At 39.2% G+C, this 12,301-nt stretch overlaps 1 protein-coding gene across 1 annotated transcript in view; it reads left to right on the forward strand.

Annotated features, from left to right (window-relative positions):
• The window catches only part of LOC126234468 (cardioacceleratory peptide receptor-like), a 311,883-nt gene that overhangs the window by 152,769 nt on the left and 146,813 nt on the right, over positions 1–12,301 (forward strand). Inside the window, exon 2 of the mRNA XM_049943159.1 lies at positions 2,290–2,393. Coding sequence (XP_049799116.1) covers positions 2,290–2,393 — 104 coding nt within the window. The remainder of the gene's footprint in view (positions 1–2,289; positions 2,394–12,301) is intronic.

Here is a 12,301-nt window from a genome sequence, read left to right on the forward strand (position 1 = left end):
ATTTATTTCTCATTATTGAGTGAGGTCAGCGTTCCTTAAGAAAATCGCAAATAAAACAATCAGAAGACATACGCAAATGAGAACGTTATTGAAGCACAGGGCCCACAAGAATAATTAAGTGAAAATTCTGAAATACAACTAGTACTTGAAAGACGCCGTAATGCTGCAGAATACATATTACGCCATGTTAATGTTTTAACAAGATATTGAAAAACTTAGAGATTTGACAGAGGGTAGTCGTACCACAAAATTTTGAAATTGGGGTCTATATCGGGAACTAGATTGAAACCACACAACAGAACATCGAAAGAAAGTATACCCTAGCCCTGTTAATGCCTCTAGTAACTCACATATAAATAACACACCGGTATCATTTTTGGATAATTACCATTCCATTACGGATGGAACATGGTAACGGTTAACTTTGTTCATGAGGTTTTTGTAGTTGACTGAGCTGAAAAGTAATTACCTTACTAAATCATCTGACTAACACATTTATTTCAATTAATCTAAGGTTAAACGTCTTATTTGGGCGGTAAATTCGTAAATTTGAAATTTCACATTCGAAACAAGCGCATGTGCTGCAGATGGAAATTCTTGTTATGAAATGCACTTTGTAACGATTAGAATATTGAGAAAGGAAATATATTGAAATACTTCAGCATGTAATCAATAACAAGAAACACCGAAATTTAAATCACTTTGACGGTACCTCATTCTGCATTTCATGTCGTTTTCAGAATTAAAAAACCTACTGTGAAAGCGAAGCGTCGATGAAAGTAGGATACAACAAACTGTTTTGCTTCAAGTTGGATCCACAAATTCTGTACCGTTTGCTGAAGACAACGACCAAGGACGAGAAGAGCGTGAGTGTACAGTAACAGAAATAACAAGGTACTATAATCTGAAACTTGTGTGTACCAAGAAACCTGTAGATGTCCGACCGGTACCATATTATTTACCGCATTATATACCTCAACAGTCAGCTGTGGTAGCCATTACGGAATACTCTGTTTAACCACTCTGCTTTGTGTTGTGCGTTATTTACCTATTTCTTATTTTGAAGTGAGTGTCAGTTCTACTTTCACAAAATACGGATCTAGGGTGAAACCTCCCAGTTCTGCGAGAGGGAGATGGTGGTTTTTTTCTTTACACCCCTCCCCTGTTCGTACAGTGAGCCAGAATCTTGGAAATCTGGTCAAAATTGTAAAGCATGCTCAAATACAGCCAAAATGGATTTCTCACGCTTCGGATAACTATTATTAGTATCAAAAGTGACAAACTGAAATTGGCGGATACAGTATGGGGAAAATAATCTGAAAAAAATTAATGAAGTGGATCAAAAATGTTTTCGGTGAACTTTTATAATTTTAATGGTAAACTTTATTACAAAACTGCCACTGCTATTGTCTTTGTTACAGAAAATATCTATTAGTAGCGAAAATAGAATTTTTATAAACCGTCTTAATCACCTTTTTGTGCTTCCTGTTAATCATCTTCAGTTCCTTCTTCATGTTCTTCCTCATTGACATTTGCACACTGTTCGTCATAGTCTGCGTCTGATTACTAGTAATCCTTAGTAGCAGCTACCAAGAGGGCAACAGTTTCAGACAGCAAATTTTTCACTTTCCTCTGAGATGGTTTCAGCAAAGAATAAATACGTAGTAGTAATATACAATTTAACTAACTTAAATTTATGTAGGGAAAAGTCCTGGATATGAAATTATATAATTATTTTCTTAAGAATAAATTTTATGTTTTTAATATCTTTAACATACATTTTTATATTTAGTAATAATGTTTTTATTTTGTAGACGTGGAATCTTCCTTTCGTTTGAATTTTACAGTTTCTTTCCTTGCATTACAGTAAGAAGATAGTTAACCAAAACCAGTTGTTAATGAATGGCTAAATAATGAAATAACTGTTCGTAATTAAGTACATGCCCTCTTGAATAGCTTCAATTTATAAAAATTTCTGTCTGATTTCGCTGAACAAAAATATTTTTCATCCTTTGGAAGAAATAGCTGGCCGCCTCTAAGAGTGGAATTCAATAGTCCCAACTTTACTCTAGCCAAGCTTTGAAATGAAGCTGATTAACTCCCAATTTTTTTTCTTTTACGGCCATTTTTTCGGTATCGTACTCATTGTGCGCCGCAGAGACCCAAATTATCGTTTAGGCTCGCGGCCGTACTGCTACACTGCAGTGTTCGCAGCATGCTGTTTACTGTGTAGTTTTGTGTTGGTGCGTGGCGCCCTCTGCTGACGCGTGCGCCGTGTCTGGTGTGCAGATCTGTCGGTGGGGCTGATCAGCGTGCTGACCGACATCGTGTGGCGCATGACCGTCGCCTGGAACGCCGGCAACGCGGCCTGCAAGCTCATCCGCTTCCTGCAGGTACGTACCGGGTCCAGCCATACGTCTCAGCTCGCTTCTAGCATGTTCTTTGCTCGCTTGCTGACTGATCGCATGGACTTTTATAAACGGGACAAAGACTCTCCTAGTTAGGAGAAAACTCAAATAGAATGTATTTTCCAACCAGCGTTCCTGCGCTCGGGTTGCTTGCATAGTAGACGTCTGTCGTTTTAAAATAAGGACAGGAAGAGAGACAGAAGAGACAAATAGAGTTGCCAACCGTCTTTGTTTATATTTGATGCACCCTGCACCAAATGGTATATCTGACGATAAACTAGAAAGCACTTAATAGCTGTCATTTTCTTAAGTGGATGGGGGCATCAGCCTTCTGATTACGAGGTGCTTTCGATAAGTAATGCAATTTTTTTTTTTTTTCTGAAAGCAGGTTGGTTTTATTCAGGCTTCCAGAACAGCATAATATTCCCCACTCTTTTGGCTACAAAACCCTAGTTTTTCAACATAATCTCCGTTCAATGCGGCGACTTTACGCCACATTACTAGATGGGCCTGTATGCCGGCATGGTACTATTCTACTTCTGTAAATGTTGAGCCAACGTCGTCTGCTGCATCAGTAGCCCATCATCCAAATACTACTTCCCGAGGAGTGCATCCTTCGCCGAGCCAAACAGATGGAAGTCGGAAGGTGCGGGAAATGGGCTGTAGGTTGGATCAGGAAGACCAGTCCAATGAAGTTATGTCAGCTGCTATTGGGTGCGCAAATATATTAGAGGATTTGAATTGTCATGGAAAAGGAGAAGTTCGTTTGCGTTATTGTGACAACGAACGCGTTAACCTTGTTTCTTGATTTTCCTAAGTGTAGGACGATACATATCAGAATTTTCAGTTCCACCATCAAACGGAATAACCACTTCAAAGCCCCAGATGACCATGGCCTTGACTTACCGGCTGAGGGTGCGGTTTTGGAGTTTTTCTTCTTAGGAGAGGTCGTGTGGCGCCACTAGGTGCATTACGGTTTTGTTTCCGATTCGAAGTGAGGAACCTATACTTAATCACCTTTGACAATATTCGACAAAAAATTCGCGATCAGCCTGATAACGCACAAGCAATTCCGCACACATGGTGGTTCGTTTCTCGTTTTGGTCTTCTTTCTTGAGGGGAGGAACTCAGCAGGCACACATCTTTATGTACCCCAAATGGTGGACGATTGCCTCAACGCTACCAACAGCGAAGTCTACCTGTGCAGGGAAATGTTTGTAATCTGCCGATCATTTCTAATGCGAGTGTCCGCACGTTTCAACGTTCCAGGGGTCACAGCCGTGCGCGACCTGCCGGCAAGCGAGACATCGGGCAGACTTGTTCCGATGATCGCAGACGCCTTGCCCAATGACTCACCGTGCTTTTGTTCACTGCCAGTTCTCCGGAGACGTTCTGCAAGTGTCTATGATTATTTGCGATGCTCTGGTTCTCCTCCAGAAGAAATTCAACGACACCTCTCTGATCGGAAAGTACCTCCGTTACAAACACCATTGTCAAGGCTACGCATAGTTGAACTTCATGAAACTATAGGGGCTGAAGCGGGAATATTCCACTACATTCCACAACAAATTCCTTACTTTTGTAACCGAAATTGGCAGTGTTACGTTTCTTATTGCACCTTCCTTGCACTTTGATGCATCCCGATGTCCTCTCCTGTGTCAACTCTTACATCCCAGAGTAGCACACGTAACGTCGTTAATTACTTGTTGTATATATTTCAATCTGTGTCTCCTCCTGCAGCCTTTTGACATCTGCGGCTCTTGCCAGAACTATGGAGGTATCCACATGATATCTTACTCATTACCCATCACCCTGTCCCTTCTAATCAGTGTTCTCTACACATATCTTTCCTCGTCAGTTCTGTGAAGTACCTCCTCATTTCTAATCATTCCACTAAGATTTTCAACATCTTTCTGCAACACTACATCTCAAACACTTATACTCACTTCTCTTCTCGTTTTCCCAAAGTCATTTATTAGCTTGGCTACAATATTGTGTTCCAGATGTCCATTCTGATATTAACGACTATGTGTGATACTAGTAGACTTCGATTGGTTAAGAAGACGCTCTCCGCCCATGTTAGTCTGTTGCTTACATCCCCTTATCTGCGTCCGTCGTAATTTCGCTTACCCGATGAGATGCAGATGAAAATAAGGGCGTGTAAAGGGTTTCCAAACCTTTTTTAACCAGCGACCATTTCGACACGTTTCTTGTTAACAAGGATCACAAAGCTCAAGAAGATAGGCAGTTAATTTGAAAATAAACTTTAATAAAAACTTTGAACATATTTGTTAAAATGAAGAAAATGACGGGCAGTAACAGTACTATTATAACAGTAAGCCCAACATTTTTATCAGAAATTACGTTCGACTTGCATCTGTGTGCTTTTTGAGCATGTATTTTCTGCACAAGTTCGGTAATGCAGAGGCTGATAATATCACTCAAAGCTATATGCATATCTTCACTTGCTTTCAGTCTGTTCCTGGACTTGTTCTTTAATTACCAGCACATAGAAAAGCGTAAAACGGAGTAAGTTTGTCGAATTTTATTGTATGAAATGGTTTTCTTTCACCAAAATTGCTTAAGAGAATAGATTCGAGTACGCCATTGCAGTTTCTGTCATTTCGGAATACAATGACCTCTTCCTTGCTTCTTCTGCATCTTCTCCAGCATGGGTGCTGTGGTTGCGAAATAGTTTTTCGTCAACTTGAGCTTCTGTTTTGATATATTCTGTAAATTAATGACTGAATTCTTCAGCTAATATTTGCATACGACCAAAAATCTATAGAAGAGTCATAACGTTTTCCTGTATGTTCGCCCTAATAGCGCCATAATTTTTATCATGAATTCGTACTTATAAAATTGCGAACACGGAGTAAACGTTATTGCCAGTTTTACCTGTCCGTAATAGAAGTTTGCAAATAAAGGTACAACCTTTATCTTCGAAGGTGAGTATACTTGCAGCGCCTTTGAAATGACTGTTTCTAGAACCTTTCAAATCAAGTTCAACTTATTCAAGTGAATGATGCGGGTTTTAAAGTAGGAGATGAATGTAATGAGGTTGGTGGTTCTCAACTACGTACCATCCGACTCAGAGTTGCAATATTAAAAGTTTTGGCTGGTTTAGTTGTCTAGCGGCTGGGATACGTAGTTGCCGCATTCCAGGCCAAATGCTGCTGAGTCTACAGTATACGATAAGAATACACACATGAATCGATTTGTAGAAGTTTTCTATCACTCGGCAATTTCGAATTATGAAAGTAACATATAAACTTTTAAATGAAAGATTGCAATTAAATAAAATCTGCAGGTACTTCCTTAACGACTTTAAATGATGAGTACGATAGTAGAAATACTTTTGAGAATGCGGTATATTTCTGCAAAACACTTATTCGTGTCGATGGTCCAGCAATTAAATAAAATAAAAGTTGAATAGCAGGGAAACAATAGATTCCTACTTCACGTAATTAATTATGAACAACAACATAGTTCGCGAGATATTCACTCCTGAATGCATACTACGACTTCACTGCAAAAGCCATGGAAATCACACATAAGCACAGGTCGGCACTTCAAAATATTTCTGTCCTCCGCGACCACGCGCGAACTGCTCCACTGTCCAAGTCTTTCCGACGACTCCGCGTTCGTCACGCCGCCGCGTCCAGCACTTCCCGTGTCATGTACCGTACTCCCTGTCGCACTGCCCAGAACTACCCCATGTCCTCCCCGGAAACGATCCCCCCCCCCCCCACTTCCATACAGTCTGACCATTAACGAGCACTGTGATTGGCTAGAGCGCTCCCTCCATGTCTCCAAGCCAACATACGAAAGACCGGAGCTACATTTAAATAACTTAAAATTAAATAAATATTCCTATGGCTGGACCATAAACACACTCGAACACTCATTATTAAATACATAACGAATTAAATATACATATATCAAAGAAATAGCAAGCAAAAGTAGGCCAGTAGCCTAACGTCTCTGTGCTTTCTAAAACACAGTAAATAATTGACCAATTTCTTCATGAATAGCGTATAACGGATATAAACAAAGACATAGATGAATAAATATATTTATAAGAATGCTGCTACCGTTTTTTCGTGTAACTGTGGAGTACTTATGGTCTGACATGATCTATAGTAATTGGCCACTTTGACCTCCAATAACTCTTGCACTATACAAGTCACATGCCTGTAATTTGTGTCAATTTAGGTTTACACTAATAGCTTTCTATAGACATGTATATCGATGAAATCGGATGAACCGTTTAGATTTTGGAACTTCGTTGCTGGGTGTTATTTGTATAATTTACCATCAGATACTAAACTTTAAACTAATAAAGACATTGAAAATCTGTTTACTTCATCAGAATCGCAGTGCAAATAATAGTAATTTACATGTTTTTTGAGGTATCATGATTCATCTGACTACTATTAATTTCTGTATGAATTGTGAAATGTCTGCCATGATGGTTTCACAAAGTCCGCCATCTTTGGCACTCTCTCTATACAAGTCTCTATCATTGACACAGCGTCACCTTGGAATTCCCAGCCATGCGGTCGGGCTGCTCTCCTCTTGCTTCGGCCAACGTCCAGCACCGCGTGGTTACTGCTGGGCCGCGGCTTTGACAAACATCCTGTGCGGCCACCCCAGCTCCAAACATATAATATTTCCAGGGCGCCACAACTCGCCCGTTACCTCAAACACCTCCACTTATTAACATTCTGGCTTGCCCGAATGTTCAGAAGTAGCACCCTTCAGTTCATACAAGTACATATGAAACAAATTCCAAAGAACCGAATTAAATGATTAAACGCAAGGCCAATTGTGTTTACAAGATCTTTGTAGTGGTGTGGGAGCAGCGTGAATTTCGAAATAATTTAAACTAACACAAATTATGAACCTGCCGGCATATTAATTAAATGTCTGCATTTCAGTTATGCATCATCAAATTCTTGGACAAGAAACAAAATTTTTAAATGCACTTTACATTATGTGCGATTTTGTAAGCAGTTCTTGTGCCACTCACTCAGTGCTAAGGCTTCTTCTTTCAATAATTTTTTTCGTCACACTACACACGCTCACACGGATTTTAGTATTGAGGAATAACAGGCTGTTAAACCACTGAAGCCTTTGAACCACTAAAGACCCAAGTAAAACCACTGACGCCGCCGGGAAAGACAAAAGTAAGCGCACAGTTTGTCCGCGATAAATTGACGATTCGCACGTGGTTGAATGGCAGGAAGCGTGTCGTGTCCCTGCATCATGGCAGCCGAGGGGAGAGGAGCGGTCAGGGGAAGCCAGCATCGGCTGCTTCCCTCATTGCCGGAACTATTTATTTCAACTACTACCAGTTTTCACCGTTTCTGGTAGCACCAGTGAAAACGACCTGCTTATTTTATTTTATTTTTTTTTTTTTTTGCAATTCTTCTCCTGAAGAGGCTAATATATTGTAATATATTGCGGTCATTAGCAGTCATTAATATCTCTGTGTAATGGTCCTTTAATGTTTGTTTCCTCATTCCCCTTTTGAACCATTCCATTTACATCTGAACTGAATAAAATTCGGGGAAGACTGCAACCTATTCAACTCCTTGCAGAGTTAAATGCTATTGTTCCTTATCTTGTTCCCTGTTTCCATTACAAAATTATTTTCATTTTTAGAAACTTTTTATGTTTATCAGGTATCATGGAGAACATTTTCTCATAGCAATTACCACATTTCTGTCCCGTTTAATCTGTTATATGGCTTGACGCAGTCGATAAAAGAAATATGTCTCATTATTAAATTCGCTTCTTTTATTTCTCAATAACTTCGAAGTGAGTATATTAACCATTATTGTTCATCCAACTCTAAACACACTGTGTTGATATTGTTTCAGCTGTTGATATTAACCTTAGATTTAATATGTTTGTATATCCTTTATATCCAACTATTAAATCCATTATTTCCCTGTAATTATTGGAGTATTTTCGATCTCTTTCTTAATAACTGAGTAAAGTCCACACAGAATAACGTGGCGGTTAAATGCGCAGTCAGCAGGGGGTGTGTAGGGAGAGTGGAAGTGCAACGGGTTACGGACAGGCATTGTAGGGGAAATTCCGAGCGCTGGAGGAGAAGTGCCATTCTAAATTAAGCCTACCCTCTTATTTTTGTAAACGTTAAGTGGAGCCCCTCAATGCGACCACTTGCATGGTGACCATTCAGAAAAGTCTATCACCTTTGCTTTGGTTAGCATCTGAAAAGAATTCCGCCGAAAATGCAACAAAAGTAGCGTTTATTTTCGCCTTGCTTGTCAATCGTTTGTAAGTTTCAGAGAAGCGTCATCAGTGACGAATTTTGAATAAAAACGACACATTTCTCTTGTTACCATGTTAAAATTGGCTTCTTTTTGCCGCAACATTGTAGAGTTTACATAGTGTCATTAACATTTTGTGCAGACAGAATTGCGGTAGAGTTGTGCAACCGTTGTTTATTAAGTGAGGAACTACGGTAAAGTAAGGTCACTAGTTTACAAGAAAGCGCATCCTCGGTACAAAAACAAACATGTGGTGTCTTTGCCCACATTGTTCCAAAGCCCATGGCACTGCTCGTTTCACCAAGTATCGATAGCCCTTAAAAATTACAGTGTTGCATCGAAAAACTCCGTAGATAGTGGAATAACATGATAAATAATGAAGTTTTGCATAATAGCCATACAGAAAAATACTTCCCTCTTTGCATGCTATCATTTGCCAAAATTTAATTTCGATATCTCAAACCGTTTATCGTTGGCGTGCGCGATCGCAAATAAATGTGCTACATCGGATCAATTTTCTCGAGATTGGTGACAGATACAGAATTCTACCCAAGTCTAAAGAAAATTTAATATATTAGCTAAATTTCATACACAGCAACATATATCAAACCCAAAATTAAACAACCTTTATTTTTCATTGCAAATTTTTTCGAATTTCTATCGGTGTCTTACTTCCATGCAAATATTACAATAACCATGACCACTAACTAAATGATGGGCAAATCATCATGAAACTGAGGTATAAAGCTATAAGCAACGCAAAAATGATATTTGTTACGGAATAGTTTCTGTAAAATCGTTTGAAAAAGACAGCAAGGCGTGCTGCTCCATTCTGTTACCGACGACTGGTCGAAAGGGGACAAACATTGTCTGTCTCCCCTTCCGAACAAACGAATGAACTCGTTCAGTACTTTGGACGAAAACTGACCACTGCGCATCGGCTACCGTATCCTGTGCGGGCTCTACAAAAGATTTGTTGAACAGATTTCCGGCATTCTCACCTTCTCCCAACATACATTTAGGAAATATTAAAATCTTAGTTCAAGGAGAATTTCGTCATATTTTAATAATTTGCTGTTAATGCCATCTATACCAACTGTCTTTCTATTCCTCGTCGTTTTTAAAGCTTTTTCTAATGCCGATAATGTTATCATCTCTACCCCTTTCCCAGCTTTGCACCTTTCTGCTTGTTCCAATAAGTTTTGGTCATAGAACATCTTTTTATAATGTTGTACACATTGTTTTTCGCCGATTGTGTTAATGTTTAATGTATCTGTTTGTTCCAGTGTTTGATTTATTTATAGGCAACTCCACAAAAGTCATTTTCTAGGTTACTTACATATGTCCAAACTTATTCTGTGTGCTTTTCTACATTCTCGTTTAGCAATTGCTCTTTTTAGATTATATTCTGCTCCTAATTCTGGCATTTTTTCTAGATATGTTAGATAAGCTTCCTTTTCCTTTCTTATTACTTTTCCTAATTGTTCATTCCATATTCTTAATCGCTTTCATTTTATAATTCCCATTAATTATAACAGTAAACATACGTAAACCTCGATACACTCTTGAATCGCTTCATGATGCTTTTTTTTTTTGTTTACTATTCTATAATCAATTAATGACCTTTTACCTTGAGCTGACCATGTGGACCTGTGGAAATTCATTTTTAAGAAAGTGTTAGTAGTTTTCAGGTTATTAAAAATTGCGAATTGTCTTAATTATTGTTCCCTCGGGTGTTATTTACGTTAGCTATAACTAGGTTTCATAGTTTTGCGTTAAAATCTCCAAGTTGCATTATTGAACCTTTTTTTGGCTTCATTTTGCGAAATGTGGTTTCTCTTCATTTCGTTTTCTGGCGCATACAGTCCGCTACTCTCAAGTAAGCACTATTCATTCATTAATAAAAGTATCTTTAACCTATCTATATTCCATATCTTTTTTTCCTGTATCTTTCCATGCTATGGTCGACGTAATGCTTATCCGTCCAGCTAGTTAAAAAATGGTTCAAATGGCTCTGAGCACTATGGGACTTAACTTCTGAGGTCATCAGTCCCCTAGAACTTAGAACTACTTAAACCTAAATAACCTAAGGACATGACACACATACATGCCCGAGGCAGGATTCGAACCTGCGACCGTAGTGGTCGCGCGGTTCCAGACTGTAGCGCCTAGAACCGCTCGGCCACCACGGCCGGCTACAGCTAGCTATATACTGAAGTTTGTAAGAGGTTAATTTCTTTTTTTCCTAGTAGAGGTTAACGGCCTCTAGCTAAACCACTATTCATGGTGGACAGGGAACTGCAACTTAGGGTGTTCTCTCCCTAAAGAAGCTGCCTCCACTCGGCTGACGAACATTCTCTGTCCATTATAGGCCAATCTTAGTTTCCACTCGCATCTTCCCGTGCAGCAAGTTAACGAGGTAGACTTCCCTGGAACTAGGGTTCCCATTCGTCCGGGTTCCTCTTGATTTGTCCTGGTTCTGAGGACGCCACAATTTGTAAACATGGCCCCACAAAATTTATTCGTAGGGTGCCCGTAAATTCTTAGTTACGCCACTGTGATTGCATAAATTCGATTGTTAGGAAATAAATAGATTACAATAAATGTTAGTTAAAATTTACTGAATGATGACCGGCACGTAGATGGTTTCGTTCGTTTTACAGTAGAAAATTTATAAAAGTAAAAAAAAAAACAGTGGAAAACATGTTTATATTCTCTACCACACAAATATTTTCCTTACTATTTCATGGAGAACAATGAGAAGCTGGCGACAATCATCGATCGCTTGCGCCCTCGCCCCAACCTTCAGACAGTTCTGTGCAGGCAAGACAATTGTGCAGCTACACGTTTCATTCCGCACGTCATGCTGCAAACATAATATCTCGACACTGCAAAGAATTAATTAATTTGTGTCATTTACATTCGTAAAGATTCTTTATTCGTGGTTTTCTTCGTATCGTAGCTGCTGATCGGCACGAGACCCGCGCACGCTGGCATCTCCGGTGAAAGAGAGGAAACATTCCCCCTCTCACGTCACCGCTCCTGTGGTACTGGCTAGCCGTCGGCCAAATCAATCGCCGACAGACTGAATGTCTCCGGGACAATAATCCATAATCCGAACTGAACCAAATACCCGGGGTCGCAATTTATGTGATGGCTGGCCTGGCTGGAAAGGACGTCTGGATCACTGTGTACTGAGACCTCCTACCATGACAATTTGAGACCCACATGCATTTATCTTTATAAAGTTTTTTTTATCAAGAAGAGACGAACGAATCATGTAACATACCGTTCCCCTTTTACTGTTATCAGTCACGGTTTACTTATAATTTTTTGTTTTTAAAATTCAGTTTTAATCACACCACATATGTTACAAGAACATGTTCTTGTAACATACGTGGTGTGATTAAGACTGAATTTTAAAAACAAAAAATTTAAAAAATTTTAATCACTGTTCCAAAAATGTTTATTAAAATTGTTCACGGTTTACTTATATCCACAATGCGTTTCGAAGGTTTAAACTTCTGTCATCAGTGGATTTACATCTGTTAGCACGAGTGTGTGTTGTGTTAAGACTTCAGGATCACCTGT

Source organism: Schistocerca nitens, chromosome 2, assembly GCF_023898315.1.
Source record: "Schistocerca nitens isolate TAMUIC-IGC-003100 chromosome 2, iqSchNite1.1, whole genome shotgun sequence".
Taxonomy (NCBI): Eukaryota; Metazoa; Arthropoda; class Insecta; order Orthoptera; family Acrididae; genus Schistocerca; species Schistocerca nitens.